Raw genomic sequence first — 20,661 nt, forward strand, 5'->3', positions numbered from 1 at the left:
ATGTTTGATGCTCTTTCCCAGGATGACCAGAGCCCTCAAACTGTCAAATAATTCAGGTGTGCCCTCCAACCATTGTTTGAAACATTCAATGTTACTGTCAGGGATGAATCAGAACAACTGAATTGCACAAACCCTTGAGAACATTTGTCCTGTTTGACCACCAGTCTGCAGACATTCTAAGGTGATGAAGCATGGTGATCAGTAATTGAAAGCTGACATGGACCGTGAACCCAGTATATCCAGTGTCGAATGGGTCTCGTTATCAGCCATGCAGAGAAACTCATGAGAAACCTTGCCCTTCTCAATATTTAATATACTCTGTCTCATTCTTAATAAGCTGTCATCTGGCAGAAAACCTCTCCCTTCTGAAGAGCTTAATATGGTCCCTTTAAAGAGAATCCTTTAAGCAAGATAAAAAATCCTAGGTCTGAGAGAAGTTTGATCATAATGCCTCTATGGTTCATCAGAGTCCTCATGCACATTTGCCTTTAGCAGCTAATCTTCCAAGAAGGATAAATGACTATACCTTGATTCTTTAAATAAGCCACTACCACAGAGATACTTTTGTAAGTACTCTGGGTGACAAGGAAAAGCTAAATGAGAGCATTGTGCCAACAAGGTGCCCAGTCATCATAAATCAGACACTTTAGATGATTTTGACAAATTGCAATATGAAAATGGTACACCAGGCATGTCAAATACGAAGCCTACTGAGGGCTGCACAAACAAAAACTGATAGCTTTCAGGGACACCAACAAAAGTGTACTAATATCAGAAAGTCATAATTATTCATTATTATAGATTATGTTTTAGGTATATTTCATAATATTTGTTCAGATCTTGTTTGAATATAATACAATAATTAGATGTGCAAAATCAAATTTACACAAGAGCCCCCAGTTACCCTGCTAGAAAAAGGGTTCTATCACAAAGTGACACAATATCTCGTAAGTGGGAATATGCAGAGCTACTCCTAGTGCATTTGCAATATCACACATGTTGGAACAGCATTTGGGAGCAGGCCCGGCCGTATGGCAAGGTGGCTGCCTTGGACCCCACACTACTCAGCGCCCACGCGCTCCCACTCGCCCGGCTGCTCACTCGCTGCCCTGGCTGGGACCCACCCAGCCACACGGTGCAGCCAACCACAACGTGCCATCTTGGGCACTGCAAACTCTTTGGCCGGGCCTCTTTGGGGGAAGAAGACTTTTTAATCCTTCTAAGTTTACATGTAAAAATAATGCAATATTACACTGGATTAAATTTGCAAGTCTTTGCACACAGAAAAGACCCACCACTAGCATACCACTAATAACCATATCTCTTCTAGCTTCTCCAGGGTTAATATGCAGTCCTGTTGATTTTCCATTTGGGCAACCAAAAGTGTTCAACTGCAGATTAAAAGGCAAAAAGACTGTATAGACTCACCATTACTGAACATTTCATCATCTGTAAGTTGACCATCTTTGGAATACAGAACTCCAAACTTGAAATTTACACATCCCTGAGAAACAAAATCAGGGATATAGAGTGTTAATCAGGCCAGGTTGGCAAATATACTTTTTATTGATTTTTCATTAAGGTTTTGTAGAGCAGTCCTAATTCTGGAAATATATAGCCTACACCCTTGTGTTATACACAAATACCCCTAAAACTTTGTTTTCCAGCTTGTCTGGGGGGCAGGGAGAGACAGTTAATCAAATATTCTGGTAAACCAAGCATTTGGAGTGTGGGAGGGAGCTCTGGGATGAGGCAGGGGGGTGGGGTGTGAAAGGGAGTATTTACTTGCAGCGTGATGCCAGAAATGAGTGGATCAACTTACAGGAGGGGAATCTGGGATAAGGCAGGATGTTGGGTGCAGGAAGGGGTGAGGGCAACTCTGGAGTGGGTCCAGTGACTAAGGATTTGGAACGCAGGAGGGGGATCCAGGCTGTGGGGGTGTCGTTCAGAGTGCAGAAGGTGGTTCAGGATGGGGTTCAGGGCTGGGGGTTGAGATGTGGGGGGAGTATTGGGGTAACAAAACTGGGTGGTGCTCACCTTGGATGGTTCCCCCCAAGCAGCAACAAGTCCCTACTTTCCCAGGTAGAAGCATGGCCAAGAGACTCTGCTTGCTGCCTCCTCCCACGGGTGCCATTCCTGTAGCTCGCACTGACTGTGGTCCCAGCCAATGGGAGCTGCAGACCCATAGCTCTGGGCGGGGGCAGTGAACAGATTCCCCGTAGCTGTTCCTCTGGTTAGGAGAAGTAGGGACATACTGCTAACTTTTGAGGAGCCACATGGAGCCATGAAGAGAAAATGCTGGTCCCATGCCAACTGAACTATAAATCAGACTTTCAGTGAAGATCAGAAATGCTAGTTTATAGAACTTTCTGGTTAGTACAGGACAGAACAACACAGCTTTCACTGTACCACATTTGTATTTTTCTCCACTACTTTGTCTTTGAGACATATAACAAAATTCTATTATGTACTTAAATGGGCCTTCATAATGGAAATTATAATCTTCAGCTTTGCATGCTCTTCAGTGTCCCACATTACAGTTCTTGTTATAAGAAATAGCTAGTTTCTCAGTTATAAAGAGGAACTTACTCTAAATGTAAAGCTAATATTTGCAGAATGGGTTTTATGAGTTCAAAGCGACCAGTATACACTTACCTCTTGCTCTTCAAGAACCAGTAAATCCTGTTTAAACAAAAATAATTTAAAAACACAGTTAGCACTCTGACAAAGATTTAACCATCTTATTTCCACTGCTTCAAAAATCAAAGTTGTTTTCCTTTTCAAGTGACACTTTAAAACTCTTTAAGCCACAAAGTTTATTGGCAATATCACATGTCTTATGTTTATTGGCAATATCAATACTTTGTATGTCCTGCCACTGCAACTGAGCAATACATACTGCAATTTATTTCTATAAATAAAGTTTATTTTAAAATACCAGAGGAAGAAAATAGCCTGTTTCTTACCTTCTGTATCTCAGGGTGAGGAATTTCCCTAGGGCTCTTTTCAAATTTGTCAAGACTCATTGCACTGAAATGCAATTAAATAATACATTTTGTAAGAAAAGACATTTGTCATTATTAGTCATTTAGTGATACATGCCTGCACATAAAGAATTAACACACTAGCCCTGTTATCACACATGTTTTCATTTTAATGATCTCTTTGCTCTATAAGGCTGACTACTAAAAGGAAATTTGAGAGATTTTCATTTTAGAGAAAGAAATGAGTAAGATATTGCACTGCCTCCAACTTAACCTTATTTTGTTTGCATCCAAAGTTTTGGGCTAAGGACTATCTCTGTTACCCTTTTGGTATCACAAAATAGTAAATTTTGCTTTCTAAACTTTTCCTCCACTTCCTAAAAAGTAATATGAGGAAAGTGAAAATCAAAACAAATGGGCATATTAACAAAAGAAAATTACGACCTAAAAATGCACAAGCAAGACAGGAAAATAAAAAAAGTCAACTGTCTACATAAGAAACAAGATAAAATCTTTGTATATGGAGAAAAACATAAAATAGGACTTTCATTTAACAGACAAAAATAATGTACCCTTATCTAACCTCTGACTTTACTTTTATCCACTATCACTCTCCTAGTATTGTTTTATCCAACATTTCAGGATTGGGCACAAAGAACCAACTGGGAGGAAAGAAAGCGAAATGGACAAAACTTACAATTGTTCTTTATTGTCTCAGTTTTCTTTAATTAATCTCTATTTGGTAGGGTTTCAACAAACTTCAAAAGGTTAAGCAAGTGTAACCAATTCAGTGATTGGTTACGCTTGAGATTGGAGAGAGCGTGAACAATAGCTCTGTAAGCTGCAAATTGCCCTTTTGATCTCATCTGTCAATGATATTCTAAATGTTAACACTGTTAACTATTACGCTTCACGGTCAGGGGAACAAAAGATTAGGAGGGAGGTTGGGAGGTCCATGGAAGAGGCGTACATAAAGATTGCTAAAGCGACGAGGAGTCCTGTGGCACCTTATAGACTAACTGAAGTGTAGGAGCATAAGCTTTCGTGGGCAAAGACCCACTTCGTCAGATACATGCATCTGACGAAGTGGGTCTTTGCCCACGAAAGCTTATGCTCCTACACTTCAGTTAGTCTATAAGGTGCCACAGGACTCCTCGTCGCTTTTGCAGATTCAGACTAACACGGCTACCCCTCTGATAAAGATTGCTAACACCTTTAGCTACATATAATGAGTTTGTGGGGGAGAGGAAGTGCATTTGATTTCCTTTTCTAAAAGGTGGGGCAGAGGGGCAGCTTTCAAAAGCCTGAGAAACAGTGCAAAAGAAAATCCATGATATCCTAAGCTATGTCTAGACTGTAGGCTTCTTTAGGAAGAAGCTTTTTTCAGAAGAGATCTTCCGAAAAAACTTCCAAAAAAGATCATCTACACACAAAAGCGCGTTGAAAAAATGATCTGCTTTTTCAAAAGATAGCACCCACATTAAATGGACACTATCTTGCATTTAAGCTGTGATTACTATGGACTGAGGCTACGTCTAGACTGCAAGCCTCTTTCGAAAGAGGCTTTTTCAAAAGATACTTTCGAAAAAGCCTCTTTCGAAAAAGAGTGTCTAGACTGCAAGCAGTACTTTCGAAAAAGCAAGCCGCTTTTTCAAAAGAGAACACCCAGGCAGTCTGGATGCTCTCTTTCAAAAAAGCCCTGTTTGCATTAAAGAACGCCTTTTTTTGAAAGAGAGCTTTCGAAAAAAGGCATTCTTCCTCGTGAAATGAGGAGTACCGCCATCGAAAGAAAAGCCGCGTTCTTTCAATTTAATTTAGAAAGAACACGGCTGTAGTCTAGACACAGGTGAAGTTTTTTCGAAAAAAGGCTACTTTTTTCGAAAAAACCCTGCAGTCTAGACACAGCCTGAGTGGCCACCAGGGCACCTGTGCTTTTTCCTCTTTCCTCTTCTTTTGAAAGAACTCCCTCTTCCCTGTCCACACACACCTTTTTCCAAAAGAGCTCTTTTGGAAAAAGGCTTCTTCTTCATAGAAAGAGCAGTGGCGGCCCATCAATACAGGCAAACTAGGCAGTCGCCTAGAGTGCCAAGATAAACGGCCATTGAGGGCTTTGGAAGCGGGGGCACCGATTGTGCATTTCACATAGGGCGCCAGTTGCCGGCAGCTCATCTAGGGCCGCTCCTGAGAAAGAGGATTACCAATGCCAGAAAAACCCCTCTGTTCTTTCCATTTACTTTCAGAAGACGCGATTTCAGTGTGGCAGTAACTCAGTTTTTGTTGGAAATATGGCCCTTTTTTGACACAGCTATGTAGAATAGACACACACCCCAGATGAGAAAGCCTTGCCGTGCCTCCACATAGGAGCCAGCCAGAAGGGGGACACGAGTCTACTTCTGGGAGCTGCTCGAGGAGATAAACGCAGCCAATCACTGAGCAACATTCATGCTCCAATCTCATGTCAAAGCTCTGAGCCCCCTCCCTGACTCTGCAACCCCCTCCCTCCCCAACACCAAAAACCTCTTTCCCCCCTGGACTCCATACAATTTCTATACCCTCATGTGGCCCTCAGGCCAAAAAGTTTGCCCACTCCTGATCTAAGGGCTCCAATCCATTTTGTATTATTTGTTTCTATCCTGGTTTCCTCTACTCACTCAGCCACATTCCAATCAACTTTGTAAGGTTTCCTGTCCCAATCTGCTCACAAGCAAGCCCAAGATCATTTCCTCACAAGCACCAGTTAGTTCCAGTTAGTGCCCAATTTCTAACTTGAAGATATTTCCTCCCTTCCCCGCCTCCAAAAAAAGGAGTTATGTTTCTTCATTGCTGTGACACAAGGGTATATTAGTTGGCATTCTATAGCACCCAAACTGGAGGCATTGTGCATATATGTGCCTTCCTTAAGACCTGTATTCTTTGTTTCACTTCTTTCTACAGCCATAATAGAATAGAAAATATGAACCGAAGTAAAGCTTTTAAGTGACAGAACAGGAAAACAGGGAACTAATACATTTAATAACTCATTCATGAATATTTACCTTAAAATAGATTTCACTGATAATGTTTTCGTGGGACTGTAAGGGAGGCATATTTTCTGAGTACCCTATAAAGGAAAAATACTAAGAGAAATTAAATCAAACAGGTTAAAATTCTCCATGTAATTAAGTATGAATCTTAGTGAAAAAAAGCAAACTGAAAAACCAGGATCCTATCCTCAATGTTATTTGAAATACATTTGTATTACCTGTAAAAGAGAAGGACAAGAGTGATGTGACAATCTCTGTACATGATGCAATATTATTTAGGCTAAACTAGAGTATAATGGAATGTGAGAAACTGCAGGATTTCTAACAACATTAGATCACTTAACAGCATGAGAAATGATGAAATTAAAATGTGCACAACTGCAAGCCAATGCCAATATAGAGGAACTTTTGAACTATACATACAAAGTAATGGATTCTAAGTTAGCTACTTAGGGAAAATTGTCGCTGTGTATCACTATGAACTGCTAAATTGTATTTTCTGAATGTACAATAGTAGACAAAAAAGCAAAATAAAATCTTAAGCTTTATTATAGTTGTATAATGCCAGTATATAAATTAATAGTATGCCCTCACTTGGAGTACTGTATTCCATTTTGACCACTCATCTCAAAACGAAAGTGTTACAGATAAGAATTATGAGGGCATGTATACACTATGGGATAAGGTCAAATTAAAATACGCAATTTCAGCCATGTTAATTGCATAGCTGAAGTTGAAGTATTTTAACTCAACTTTTGCTGCTGTCCACATTGCAGGAAATCAAAGGAAGAACACTCACTCTCTTTCAACTTCCTTTATTCCTCCTGGAAGCAAGACTACCAGCATTAACCAGAGTGCCCCCTCAGTTCAAATCAGCATATCTTTAGTAGACCTGCTAATTCAAACCCTGGAAGATCGACAGCAGCCGTTTTGATCTTCTCTGTAATGTAGACATACCCTGAGAGAGCTTGTATAAGAGATGATGTGTTACAAGAATAAAAATAATGATTTATACAGGAAAAAGTAAGTCAAGTGCTCCTCTTTACTGTCTTATAGTCCAAGAATAAAGAGATAGCCAATCAGAATTATGCCCAATAAATAAACAAATAGAAGACAATGTTTTTACAAAATGCATTTTTAAACTTTGGAACTCACTGCTATGAGATACTGCAGCAAAAATCACAGAATTAAATAAAATATACAATATTTAAGTGGATAATAAAATATTCTATTATATTAGCTAGAATAAAACTTCTTAAGGTATACAAATCCTCATACATCGGGACACAATCATTAACTACCTTGAGTTAGGAAGAAACGTCACCAATAGGCACGTTATTGCTTAACTATCAATTATAGAGACTCTTAAACTTTCCCATAAAGCATCTGATTCTAGCACCTGTGAGAAGCGGCAGATATAGAGCAGGGAGAGTGGGGTGGCTGCCCCGGACCCCACGCTGAGCTGCCGTGCAGGGCCCAAACGGCCACTTGAGCCACTTGCTCTTGCGCGGCATCCCAGCAGAGCGGCGCAGAACTCAGCAGAGCACCATGGCGGGAGGCAAAGGAGGGCGGCGCGGTGATGTACACGGCCGGGGGGCAGAAGAAAGAGAGAGTGAGGCAGGAGGGGGAGGAGGAGAAGAGAAAGAGAGAGAGTGAGGCAGGAGGGGGAGGAGGAGAAGAGAAAGAGAGAGTGTGAGGCAGGAGGGGGAGGAGAAAAAGAGAGAGTGAGGAAGGAGGAGAAGAGAAAGAGAGAGTGAGGCAGGAGGGGGAGGAGACAAATAAAAAAGAACATTTTTAATTATTAATGAAGAGTTTTGTTTAAGAATGACCTACAATATAATTAAAATAAAAATTATCCAACTAAATTAAGTTTCTATCAAATTTACCCAATTCACATTTAATATGAAAATAGCCCTCAATTTGCGCATTTGACACCTTTTTTCTATTTTTTCTCCAAAGGGGGGCCCTGGTAAATTGTGCTGCCCTGGGCTCCACAAAACTCTCAGCCGCCCCTGCCTGTGAGAGAGAAGTTACCTGACCATCTTAACCCAAGGATGGCTTAAATAAGGAATAGGCATTACAGCCCCGTGTCTGGGGCCTCAGCTTTCAGAGCCAAGTGATTATATGAGAATCTCAGCTATTTCAAAAAGTTTCTAGTTCCCATATTTGGGAAGAAAAGCCAAACATGGACTGACTAATATAACATATCTCCCTAAGTTTGCAGTGAGCCTGAGACTATAGGTTTGAACTACCTCATTTATCTCTATTGCATATTAGTTCCAAGACCCTCTTCCCCGGGGGAACGCTATTAACACCCAACCAGCAGAAGACTGCATGGCAGGAGAGGAAAAATGCAACAGGCACTGGACTGGCCCATCTCCCTAAACACATGCACCTTCATTACCAAGGGAAGCATTGAGGATGGGTTCTCCTTCCTATCATCTCTGCCTATCTAGGACTAGGGCAAGGATCGGGATCCCATGGATTTGTGGGATCCTATGTTGCCACACATAACTCTTGGAGTGGAGAAGGGACCACTGCTATTGCCATTCTAGGTTGGGGACGGGTCACAATGCAGAGGCAGGACTCTGAGAGATGTTTGTTCAGGATTTCTCTATTAGAATTCCTGTAATAAAACAATTTGTTCTTTTTATGACTGCCATAAGTCAGAGTAGGAGACTGGTTTCCCTCCACCTTGTCAATAGATCCAATATACCAGCCGTGGCCAACCTGCAGTTTGAAAGCCGCATGCAGTTCTTCCCCCACAAAAGTGTGTCCCCCCCCAAAATGGCCCCAGGCTCCTCCCCGCCTCCCCTGTGCTCACCGGATCGGTGATTAAAAATGATGCCCAAGATGGCAGCTGTTGACGGGAGCCTGATATGGCCAAAAAGCTTGCTTGCTCTTTAAAGGGGAAGCCTCCCCATTTTTGTTTTTTGCTTGAAAATTCTGGGGGGGGGGGTTCTTTTTTTTTTTTTTTGACAATTCGGGGGAGTAGCTTTCTTTTTTTCCCTGTTTGACAATTCAGGGGGGCTTTCCTTTCCTTTTTTTTTTGCTTGACAATTCTGGTGCAGCTCTTTGCATTTTTTCCACTGCTGTTTAGGCGCTCTTTGTTAAATGGGTTGGCCACACCTGCAGTATACCTTCAAATCTCCACGAACTGTTTCTGGAAGTGCTGGATGGGACTCCAGCTGTACTGTACTGCACATGCTGCAGATCTCGGGATGGGGTGTGGCCAACAAGGACCTTTTGAACACGGTGGCATCTGCCAATCTGACCAGTAATCCACAGCTAAATCCAGTTTATAACATGATCCGTAAGAAGGATCCTCTTGCAATGGTTCAGAGCCAGAAATTCTTTTAAGGATGTACTAACTGAAGATAGCACCTCCCATTGGTAACTGTATACAGATTTCAGATCTGATACCAGATCCAATCCAGGACACAGAGGTTCTGGCACTGGATAACCTGATTTACTAGGAATTTGACCTAGTTTTAGGAGGATGAAGCAGAAGCCATGAATAGCACTCCTCTACCCTTCTCTTTTGAGCAGAAGATGAGTCTGAATGTGATTTCCTCTTTCTTAATTCTTCACTCTTGGCTTCAGTTAAGATGCAGGCATCATATCCAGGTGGCAAAAGCATGTCACTGCAGTAACAGGAAACTGGGTAAAAAGACTGGAAACAACATGTAGATCTGGCACAATTCATTCTTTCTAATTTGCACTGCTGATGATAAATTCAGATTTTTTTAATGTCTGGACTGGATATAACAAACAGAACTAAGTCTGTAATAAGATTTGTTACTTCACTTGCAAATATTTTCATTCTGCTGGCAGAGTTTTTGTGTGGAAATTCTCTACTTGGTTCTAAGATTCTCGGCTCTGAGGAGTTTCTTATTCATTGGTTAGCTCTGCTCACACATGCTATTTCTACTGGTCTTTTTTAGGATTCTCATCCATGGATTTAGGATTCTTTCTAGATATCTTCTTAGAGGTCAGAACCAAAGAGGATGGTGAATGGGATGATGGTCCCTTATGCTACTTCCTCACAGATGTACTTCCCCAAAGATGGAACGGAAACTACTCTGCGCATCTTCTTGGAATATTGTGCTGAATCAAGCAGGCTTAATTGCTGCATTTCTTGACAGAGGAAAGCCTGAAGCCTGTTTTGTCTCTTCCTTACATCTGACTTCTTGATCTTCAGATCTGCCATCAGGATTTCTTCCAGAAGGGAGACTATGCTTGAAGAAGCTTCAGGGAGTAGTCGAGTTAGTCTATACAGGATAAACTTAAAAAACAACAACAATAGTCTGGTAGCACTTTATAGATGAACATGTTTTGTTAGTCTATAAAGTGCTACCAGACTGTTATTTTTTAAGTTAATGCTTGAAAAGGATACACTAATACTAAAAACCAGGGGTCGGCAATCTTTCCGAACAGGCATGCCAAGAGTTAACCCTCCTATCCTGGGCTATGCCCTTCTCCTGGGAGGGAGAAGGGGCTCTCTCTACTGCACATCCCGCTTGGTCTCCTGCCCTGGGCTCTGCCCCAGCTTTTTCTGTGGGGAGGGGAGGAGCAGTACATGCACACTTCCTCACACTTGGGTGCAGGATCTGGGGGGGAGAAGGGGTGCAGGAGCAGGCTAAGAGTAGGGTGTCTGACCAGGGGGAGGGGGCAGGAGCAGGCTATGTGTAGAGGGGAGGGGGCAGGAGCAGGATGGGGGTGCAGGGTCTCAGCACAGAGAGGGGGACGGAATGCAGGGTCAGGGAGACACTTAATTTTTTTCCCAGTGTCTGTAACAGGGTTTATTTATTGTAACAGTCACTCCTACATGGCAGTCAGATGCTGATACACATGGAATAAGTTAGCGGCCCATGGGCTGAGTGTGGAATGGAGGCCGTTCCTCGCCAGAAGTGCAGGGAGTCCAGCCAACAGGTCCAGGCAGCTGGCTAGGATACAGCTTGCCAGGACCTGGATGACAGACTCCAGTGGCCCCATGGAGTCTAGTGCAAGGCGTACCCAGGAGGCGCGAGGCGAGGGCGGAGCAGTGCGCGGAGCAGTAAGGACATAGCCGTGACAGCAGAGAGTCCTTCACAGGAAAGATGGCAGCCAGGTCTGCTTTTGCCCCCCACGCTGCTCTCAGACTTCCTGTCCCAGGCATGGCTTCCCGCTGCTCCACTGGCTGGATTCTGGCCAATGGAGCAGTGGGAAAATCCTGCAGGCAACATGCCAGTGCACTGCTTTGTTTCTCCAGCCCGGGAAGGGGGAGTTTGTGCACATGCATGGAGCCATTCATGGCTCGACTTTTTCCCACGATCACACAGTGAAGCTCGGGGCTTTCTCCACACCCACACTCCTGCATGCCACTGAAAATCATCTTGCATGCCACTGAAAATCATCTTGCATGCCACTTACGGCACGCATGCTGGACATTACCAACCTCTGCTATCAACATATTTACAAGCTTAATAAAACCTTATATTACATAACTATAAGAAATAGCTATATCTAGAAGAAAGTTTTAGACCACAGGTACAGTCTGGTTCCCAATCCATCACTGCTGTTGTTGGAAGGGACTGATGCAGTTTGTATGCCAAATCTTTTGTAGCCCAGCCGGCGAACTTTATGATGGTGATGGATTGGGCAGATGAGGGACCGAGAGCACTTCAAACAGGCAAGATGAGTAAAGTTCCACCATCTCAGCCACAGAATGTCAATGAATCCCACAAAAGGCAATACAGGCAGTCCCCGGGTTACGTACAAGATAGGGACTGTAGGTTTGTTCTTAAGTTGAATTTGTATGTAAGTCGGAACTGGTACATATTGTAGGGGAAACTCTAGACAAACATTTCTCCAGGGCTCAGTTTTATTCTCCCACACCTCACTTCCCTCAATCCTTTATTCTCAAGCTGAGGTGTCTGCTGAGAAAAGCCGCTCCGCGTCTCCCTGGTCTGCTGGGGGTGGGGGGGGGTGCTAACTTCACGTCTCCCTGGTCTGCTGGGGGGAAGCAGCTAGTGCGGGGTTGCCTCACCCCATTTGTAAGTAGGGATCCGATGTAAGTCGGATCCATGTAACCCGGGGACTGCCTGTATACAGAGACCACCCGAAGGACAACTATATGTTGTAAACATATTAGAAGCTTTTACACACAAGTTTTTTCAAGAAAAAACTCGGGGAGGGGGAAGAGATCAGAAAGAAGCTAACAGTAACTCTGAAATAACAACATCATCCCTCTAAACTGTGGCCCACATTGTACCTATTATTGCTGGTCCAATCTGGGGGTGAAATGGAGCAGCATTACCGTAGGAAGAGCGCTGAGAAGCACAGTCCTGCTGGGTACTCCTACAGATATATGTTCTCTAAGTCAATTAATAAGCTCCAAAGGCTGTGTGAAGGGGAATGGGCCATGCCTCTCTCTCCCTTGGCTAGGAAAATAGGAGTCAGGGACATTTCTTGAAGGCTTTACCTGCTGCTTGGGTATCTGCCAATAGGAGCAGCAGGAGGTCATGCTTCTTGGGATCATGCGAAAGCAAGTAATTTGCAGGGGGGCGCCAGGAACCAGTGCATCTCAGCTAGGCTGTGGTGGGAGAGGGGGGTGCCAGAAACTGGCACTTGGCTCAGCATCCTCTCTTCCTTCTGCCCCATTTTGCTCCCAGATCCAGCAACCCAGCACTATTCCACTCACTGGCAGCTCTATCACACACATTGAACCACTCATTTTTGTCCCCACCCCAGAATCTAAGGGGATCCATAAAATCCACCAGAAAAGTAAACCTGACCTATGTAAAGACCTGAAACTCAGTCCTTCATGTCACTTACCCTCAACTCCTTGGAGTTGGAATGCCAGAGGAGTGAGGTGTCTCAGTTGGGGGCCACCTCAGTGAGATTTGGGGGGTTTGGGAGGAGTTCTTTTCTTCTCACTTATGTGGCCCCCAACTGATTTTTCTGTGGGTCAGTGGCCGCGACCCCCAAAAAGATTGCCCACCCGTGCCATAAATAAAGAAAACATTGAAACCTTTTGTGTTGGACATACATTAATATTTTACTTTATTTAAAATAACATTTAATGAACTAACATGAGAAAGTTAAAATGCTTAGTCTGTTTAATAGTTGAGAACCACTGAAATAGAGGCACTCCTGGCCTCTCCCTCCAAGAGACCGGCCCAGGATCCCTGCTGCTCCACAAGAGCCCACAGAGAGATCAGGTCTGTTACCATGGCAGTGAAATCACCATGTCACTCCGGTGTGAATGATGGACAGACTCTTTGTGAGTCTTCCTCATCTAAGCAGTTGATGATTTAAACAGAATGTTAAGATACCACGTGAAAACACTTGGTGCATCCACAGCGAGGCAGGATGTATCCTCTGTCTCCAAATAGGATTGTTATGACTTGTGTGTCTGGGTAAACAAGCCTTTTGTGAGCTCTGTGAAGAGGTGAGATGTTTTGACTTCCAGTTTCAAGGCATTTGTTCTTTTGTCTTTCGACTGCACATTGCCTACACCTGAATGGAGTTAGCTGTGACAACACATTTCTGAGTAATTCTGACACACAAAGTGAAACCTGTGCTAAAGACCCCACATCCAGTGTGAGAAAGTGCTGGTGTCAGAAGAAGTCAATTCAAAGTCTCTCCAATTTTCTTCAAAGATCGCCTCTACCAGGCAGTGGGGCTTTTACTGATTGGTCCCTTATATTTTTGAAAGGTGACTAAATGTTAACTGGGTCTTCTTGGGTAATGTCAGCAGCTTGCTTTGGGCCCAATCCTAGCTTAAAGTTTAAATTGGATCAGGCCCTTTGTAAGCAGGTTGGGAAGTGGTCTCATTTGGCAATTATTATTAGGTATTGTTTACATAATGTAGGCATTGTCATCATGGTATTGACATATACATTTCTCAGTAGCTTAAAATATAAAATAGCCCGGACCCACTGATCTCCATGTTAAATATACCTTGCAAGCAGTGGTACTGAGGGCTACTGACATGGTCTTCTGCACCCTGTAACTGTCATGGTTGTTCAGTATTGTCATTCTGGCTTGTGGAAATGGAGGACAGTTGATAGTTTTGCAGTAACTTCAAAAAATGCAGTTGCAGTACATCTCATTAGGGATGTAAATTCCCATTAATCAGTTAACTGAATCAATGCTTCCATTTACAGCCAGCTGGAATGGGAGAGAAATCCTGGGTGTGTTTATGTAAATTCATTTTGCCCCTGCTTCACTTAGATGTATTAGATATTCAATTTTTTCAATTGTGTTTTGTTCCTTGTAACCAATTTGGCTTGTGTGGGGTCACTAAAAGCAAGAAATATGGGAAATGATCAACAATTCTTGCAGTTTTTGTGGAAAGGCAGAAAAGTCAGACTGTGTTTAATTCAGTTAAAAGGAGAGACCCTGTCAGTGTAAATACACTTGGATGGACAGAGATTTGACTTACGGAGTCCTCAAGAGTAAGCGGGGGAGTCTGCAGGCTGAGTCAGCTGGCTGCATGCTCTCTAGGCGTGAGCTGTAAGACTGGTTCAACTTATTTCTCCCTGCTGTTTCAATGATGAGTTAAAGAAAGGCTCCATAAGAGTCTCTTTTGTATGTAAAGTCCAGTGAATTCTGGAATTTCTTGTGACTGGACTGTGCTTTGGACTAAGAGCTGAAATCACTAGGTTTGGCCCAGAGCCAAATCCACCACAAGCCAGCGGAAGATGCAATGAGTGGCCAGTATGGTGGTGAGGGAGAAGTGTGAGGAGTGGCCAGCAGAATGGCGGCAGCAAGAAGCAATGAATGGCCAACAGCAGCTCCAGAGAGCAGCAAGCAGATGGTTTGAGAATGACCAGCAGAGTGGGTGAGATGCCTCCTATTCCCCCCCCCCCCGCCCCCTCCACACACTCAGGACGCAAGGTAAACTCTGAAGATCACCCTGAACTCTGGTCTGCCCTGACCAAAGGCCAGCGACTGTGAGTGGGGTGCACAGAAGGGTTGGGCATGTGAAGGGGACATTTACATTGCTGGACTTGAAAAGAAAAGGACATTGCCCAACCTCCCTGAGCGGGGACATGTACTCATGAGTGGTTTTTGTTATGAATGGTGTTTGTGGTGTTTTCTCAAATTAATGCCATGTTACTTCTTTCCCCTTTTATTAAAAATTTATTTTCCACACTCAGACTCTGTGCTTGCAAGTGGGGAAGCACTGCTTCCCAGAGGTGTCCAGGGGTGTTATGTGAATTTCCCAGATTACTGGGTGGGGACTCGAGCCAATTCTGTGATGGATGGATGGAGAAGAACCCCTAGATATTGAACCTGGCCCTAGCTGCTGCTGGTGCAACCTGGCAGAAGGATTACACATCTATTTTGCTATTGCAGTGCATGTTATTTGACCTTTCAAAAGTGTGTCTATTCTTTGTTGTAGAGTCAAGAGCATAACAGATCATATTATGGTGCAGGGACCCTATACTGTTATGCCAAGAAGACAACAGGGAGAAGGAGCTTCCCTTCCACTTACATCTCCTATTGAGCAAACCCAATCCAGCTGGTTATGTTCCCAGCCCTATCACAAACAAAAGAAATATACTTTTTAGAATCACAAAACACACACCACAACAGCAAAATATTTTACAAAAAAATAAACACTGAAGAGCAACGTCTCAGTTTTCTTCTTTGTGCTGGAAGAAAATATACTAACATATACCCATTTAGTAGGTATCTGTAAAGATATTTAAAGTTGATTTAATAGACTCCCAGAGATACCTCTTTGCTACCTTACACTTTAATTTTGATGCTGCATAAAACTACTAATATTCTTTTGACTAGTATACTGACATGAGGTTTACTACTTATTTTAGCTCATTGTTTCTGAGCACATAGTGGAGTTTTACTCTCATTTAGTAACCCATGGAGGGAAATACTGCAAGGCTCAAACCTATACCACATCAATTCTCAGCGGCAGATTCTAGCTATTGTATCCCTGCTCCTGAAAATTAGACAGAGATGCTCAAATGGTTGCTGAAAGACAAATGTTTCCATGATCCTTATATTGAGTATAGATTCGGTCTTTTTATACATTGGCTGTCATGTAATATCACACAGCAAATAGGGCCAGTGAGGACATCACCTTGTTTCAAACTCAGCCTGGGAGTTAGTTAAAATTCATTTTAACTGTTACTGCTAAAATTATGTGGAAGACTATTTCTGAGTTAAGGTTTTATTGGCTAGTGATCACATCATTAAGGAACCATATCAGACAAATAATAAAAGACAAACTAAGGAAATTCACGAATTTTTATTCATTTGTAGCTGATATTCATAAGCAGCACTTCTGATGACAAACATAGGACTATTAAGGCATCCAGTAGGCACCCAACAATACTCACAAGCAAAACTACATAATCTAGGCACTGTCCAGCTTTTCCCCTATATACTGAGGGTGCAATTAAAAAGTTAATTCCAGTTTTAAATATACTTCTATATTTAGAATGGATAATACCACTAGACCCAGCAATATCTTGAGAACTGGAGTGAACTTAAAGTGCTCACTGTACAACACTTCATATTTTACATTACCTTTTTCCCTTTAATGAATTTCTACTACTTCTGACCAGGCCACTCCTCTCCCTCCACTTGTTTCATCTTGCCTTCCATATCAACTTTAACTTTCTTGTCCTCATCTACATTAAGGCCCTCAACAACTCAATCCCTACTCCTTGCCTGTGTCTCACCTCTCTTCTAAGTGTCTCAGCTATCTGCTCTAAGTCACCCTGCTAACACAACACTTCCTTTGTATCCTTCTCTCATCTTTACTTCTCCCTTTATGTTATCTAATAGACAAAGATCTTCCTTCCTCTTCTTATGGTCACACCCCCCACTCTTTATGCAATTGTACCCATCCTTGAAACAACTCCATGAAGATTTTCACAGATAATTCAGCAAATAATTAAAATATGTCCATTTATGACTAAACCTCTGGGCAAGTCACTCAACATATTGACAGTCCAAAATGTATGATCTTGGTCAATGCAGAACAGAAGGTCCTTATAGTAGGGACCATCACTTCTCCTATGTTTGATATAAAGCTATTCAACACTGGGAGTTCTCAAAAATAGCAAATACTTAAAAATAAGTAAGTTTTAATAACTAGTGAGTTTGTGGCCTTTAGGGGGAATCCAAAGGTTTCTTGTAGGTGAAGGAAGCCAGGATGACAAAAAACTAGCATCTGGTAACATGAACCTTTACAGAGAAGATTTCTTTGCATTCTTCTCTGGGCTTACTAGTACTACGTGTGTCTCTTCTGTGGTAACCACATCACAGTAGCTAGGGAAAAATACGGAGAATTCAGTGATACAAGTAAGGGAAAGAAACGCCCTAACAAACCATGGAGAGCAGGCAGGAAGGCAACAATTAGTATTTGTTCCTTACTGTTTTTTTCCAGAGAATTGAGCGGTATTGAGGGACACGCTGATTGTTTTGGTTGGAGAGCACAACAGACAGGAAAAAAGGGCTCTTCTCTGCATCTGTACCTACGTAATTCTGATGAACTGGAAAAAAACACAAATGGAAAACAATTATACAAGGAAACTCCAATTGTTACAAGAGGAATTACACTGTTGGTAGGTTTTCAGTAGCATATTGCCAAAATGTCCCTACTCACTTCTTTTGAGCTTCTGAAAACCTCGTCCATATGCTGTGACCTCTTGCCTTGATTAACGTAACCTTCTCTTGTTCAATCTCTCTGCCAATCCTCCAGCTCCCACCACTCCATCCTCTGAATCCTTCTACATACTGTATCTAGTTTGAATTCCTCATTCTAGCAATTTCTGTAATAATCTCACAGTCGCATTTCTCTTTGAACTCTCTCAAGCTCCACTAGACACTTCCTACTTCTTTTGCTTACTACTCTATCCTTTGTCCCCTTTTCTAGTGTTGGTTTTGTGCTCTCTCTCACACTGCTCATGATACCTGAAATAGTCTCCCTGCACTGAGTAGCATTTGAGTGTGTGCTGCATTTAACATTTGGTCTCTGCTGATCAATAGTGACTTTATTGAAGTCTAATAAAACAAATATGGATGCCCTTGATTTTAAAGAAAAAATGTGATTTGAGATTTAATTATGGAAAGTTTGTGTTATTGTTTGTATTTTACATACCCAGAAAGGTTGTAGAAGTGATAATTATGGTTCTAACAGCAACTATGCCTCAGTCACGTTACTGATGTACACTGAAGGCACATCTACACTACAGCATTATTTCAAAATAACTCCTGAAATAATTATTTCAAAATAACATGTCCACAACACAAATTCCTATTGAAATAGCACAGATCTCTATCAAAATAGCGTGTCCACATTGACTGGCGCCTGAATCGGATTTAAGGCCCCCCCAAAAGCACTCCGGGCAGGGCATCAGGACAGCATCTTTCTTGAAATGTGGTGCCCAGAACTGGACACAATACTCCAATTGAGGCCTAATCAGTGCAGAGTGGGGCAGAAGAATGACTTCTCGTGTCATAAGAACATAAGAACAGCCATACTGGGTCAGACCAAAGGTCCATCTAGCCCAGGATCCTGTCTGCCGACAGTGGCCAGCACCAGGTGCCCCAGACAGGGTGGACTGAAGACAATGATCAAGCAATTTGTCTCCTGCCATCCCTCTCCAGCCTCTGACAAACAGAGGCCAAAGACACCATTTTATCCCCCGGCTAATAGCCTTTTATGGACCTAACCTCCATGAAATTATCTAGCTTCTCTTTAAACTCTGGTATAGGCCTAGCCTTCATAGCCTCCTCTGGCAAGGAGTTCCACGGGTTGACTACACGCTGTGTGAAGAAGAACTTTCTTTTATTAGGTTTAAACCTGCTACCCATTAATTTCATTTGGTGTCCCCTAGGTCTTCTATTTAGGGAACTAATAAATAACTTTTCTTTATCGGCCCTCTCCACCCCACTCATGATTTTATATACCTCTGTCATATTCCCCCCTCAGTCTCCTCTTTTCTAAACTGAAAAGTCCCAGTCGCTTTAACCTCTCCTCACATTTCTTCTTTAAAATCAAGGGCATCCATCCTGTTAATGCAGCACACATTCATATTTGCTTTTTTTGCAGCCATGTCACTCTCTTGACTCATATTTAGTCTGTGGTCCACTATGACTGCGAGATCCTTTTCTGCCGTACTGCTTCCTAGGCCAGAGCTCCTCAACTTTGGAAGCCCCAGGGGACACAATGATACTCCCAGCACATGCCAAGGGCTGCAACTTAAGTGTGGTTGCATATACATGCAAATATATATGCAAGTGTATGTGCAAATAGCTTCTTTCACACTGACAGCATGAATAAAAAGATTAAGGCAAGACTACACAACACCCCATTTAAGTCAGTTCTGCTGAATATTAGTAAAAAGAAATATTTACCTAATTTCCACCCATATGTCAGCACTTTTAATGAGCAACGATAGTCCAGGAATTTAACTACGGAAATGCATATCAACCGAAGACTGTTATATTGACTTGCCGTTGTGGAGTGTGTTCCCAGTGGAAGCCATGTTCAAAGGATCCCACCTGCAGGCTGCATGTTGAGCCCCATGTAAACCCAAATCATACTGCAGGCCGCAAACAAACTGGCCACAGGCCAAATGAGGCCCATGGGCCACGGGTTGAGTAGCCTTGTCCTAGGGCAATCACTTCCCATTATGTACGTGCGAAACTGATTGTTCCTTCCTAAATGGAGTACTTTGCATTTGTCCTTATTAAACTTCATCCTATTTACCTCAGGCCATTTCTCCAATTTGTCCAGAACAATTTGAATTATGACCCTATCCACTAAAGCAGTTGCAACCCCTCCCAGCTTGTGATCATCTGCAAACTTAATAAGTGTACTCTCTATGCCAGTATCTAAGCTATTGATGAAGATATTAAACAGCTTTGGAGCTGGGTGCTGGTTCGCTTGCAGCCCGGAAGGGGGGCTCAATGGGAGTGCTGGGGTCACCAATGAGAGCACTGATGTGTGCTGTTCTGTGGAAAAAGGCTGGCAGGGCTAATGAGGTGCCACAAACACTTTCCCTGCAGCCTTTAAAGGTGCAGAGAAAAGGGATCCCTGTCACAATGAGCTTTTAAGGCAAACCCTAACCACTTAAAAGCACAGGACCTCTGAGGCAAAACCAGAGTTTTGCCACAGTGTGTACTGAAGTAGTGCTTAGGAGCCCTTGTTATGGACCTTGTGATAGGCTCTGTAGAAACACAAGGTAAAAATTATTTTAAGAAATAAATGTTTAAGATTCAATAAAACAAAATGAGGAAAAGAAAGACTCATGAAAACACATTAAGAAATCCTAATACTGTCAACAGCTTTAAAGGACTCAGTGAAGAAAGCATGGTAAACAGAAACTTGCTCCAAATCCTCTCTACAAAAAAAACATGGCTTAAATTTAGAAGAACTAAGAGAAAATGTATTTTGTTTTTTAAAGTTTATATATTGAGAATCTCAAACAACAGGATTCTGCCATCCCAGTTCCCTCCTACAAAATCTGTGGAGAAAGGCCATTTCTGCTGATTTTTCTTAAAGTCTTGTGCAAATATGTCATCTCACAAAATACTGCTAGATTATATGTGGCATCATGTGTGTTATTTTTAGATTTAGAAAGCTGAGAAGGGGTCTGTGACAGGATGGTCCTGCCATTCTCTGCCCT

General features: G+C 42.5%; 1 protein-coding gene across 4 annotated transcripts in view; it reads right to left on the bottom strand.

Annotated features, from left to right (window-relative positions):
• The window catches only part of GARNL3 (GTPase activating Rap/RanGAP domain like 3), a 199,411-nt gene that overhangs the window by 116,418 nt on the left and 62,332 nt on the right, over positions 1 to 20,661 (bottom strand). For 2 of the 4 annotated variants that reach the window (XM_075905772.1, XM_075905773.1), the window contains exons 5-9: positions 17,402 to 17,520; positions 6,020 to 6,084; positions 2,967 to 3,030; positions 2,656 to 2,682; positions 1,429 to 1,504 (exon numbers count right to left, since the gene is read on the bottom strand). In XM_075905772.1, coding sequence (XP_075761887.1) covers positions 1,429 to 1,504; positions 2,656 to 2,682; positions 2,967 to 3,030; positions 6,020 to 6,084; positions 17,402 to 17,520 — 351 coding nt within the window. Of the gene's footprint in view, positions 1 to 1,428; positions 1,505 to 2,655; positions 2,683 to 2,966; positions 3,031 to 3,567; positions 3,646 to 3,681; positions 3,807 to 6,019; positions 6,085 to 17,401; positions 17,521 to 20,661 lie in introns of those variants that run through there. The other 2 variants (XM_075905774.1, XM_075905775.1) reach the window with 2 other exon arrangements.

The sequence above is a fragment of the Pelodiscus sinensis genome, chromosome 22 (assembly GCF_049634645.1).
Source record: "Pelodiscus sinensis isolate JC-2024 chromosome 22, ASM4963464v1, whole genome shotgun sequence".
NCBI classification, from domain to species: domain Eukaryota; kingdom Metazoa; phylum Chordata; order Testudines; family Trionychidae; genus Pelodiscus; species Pelodiscus sinensis.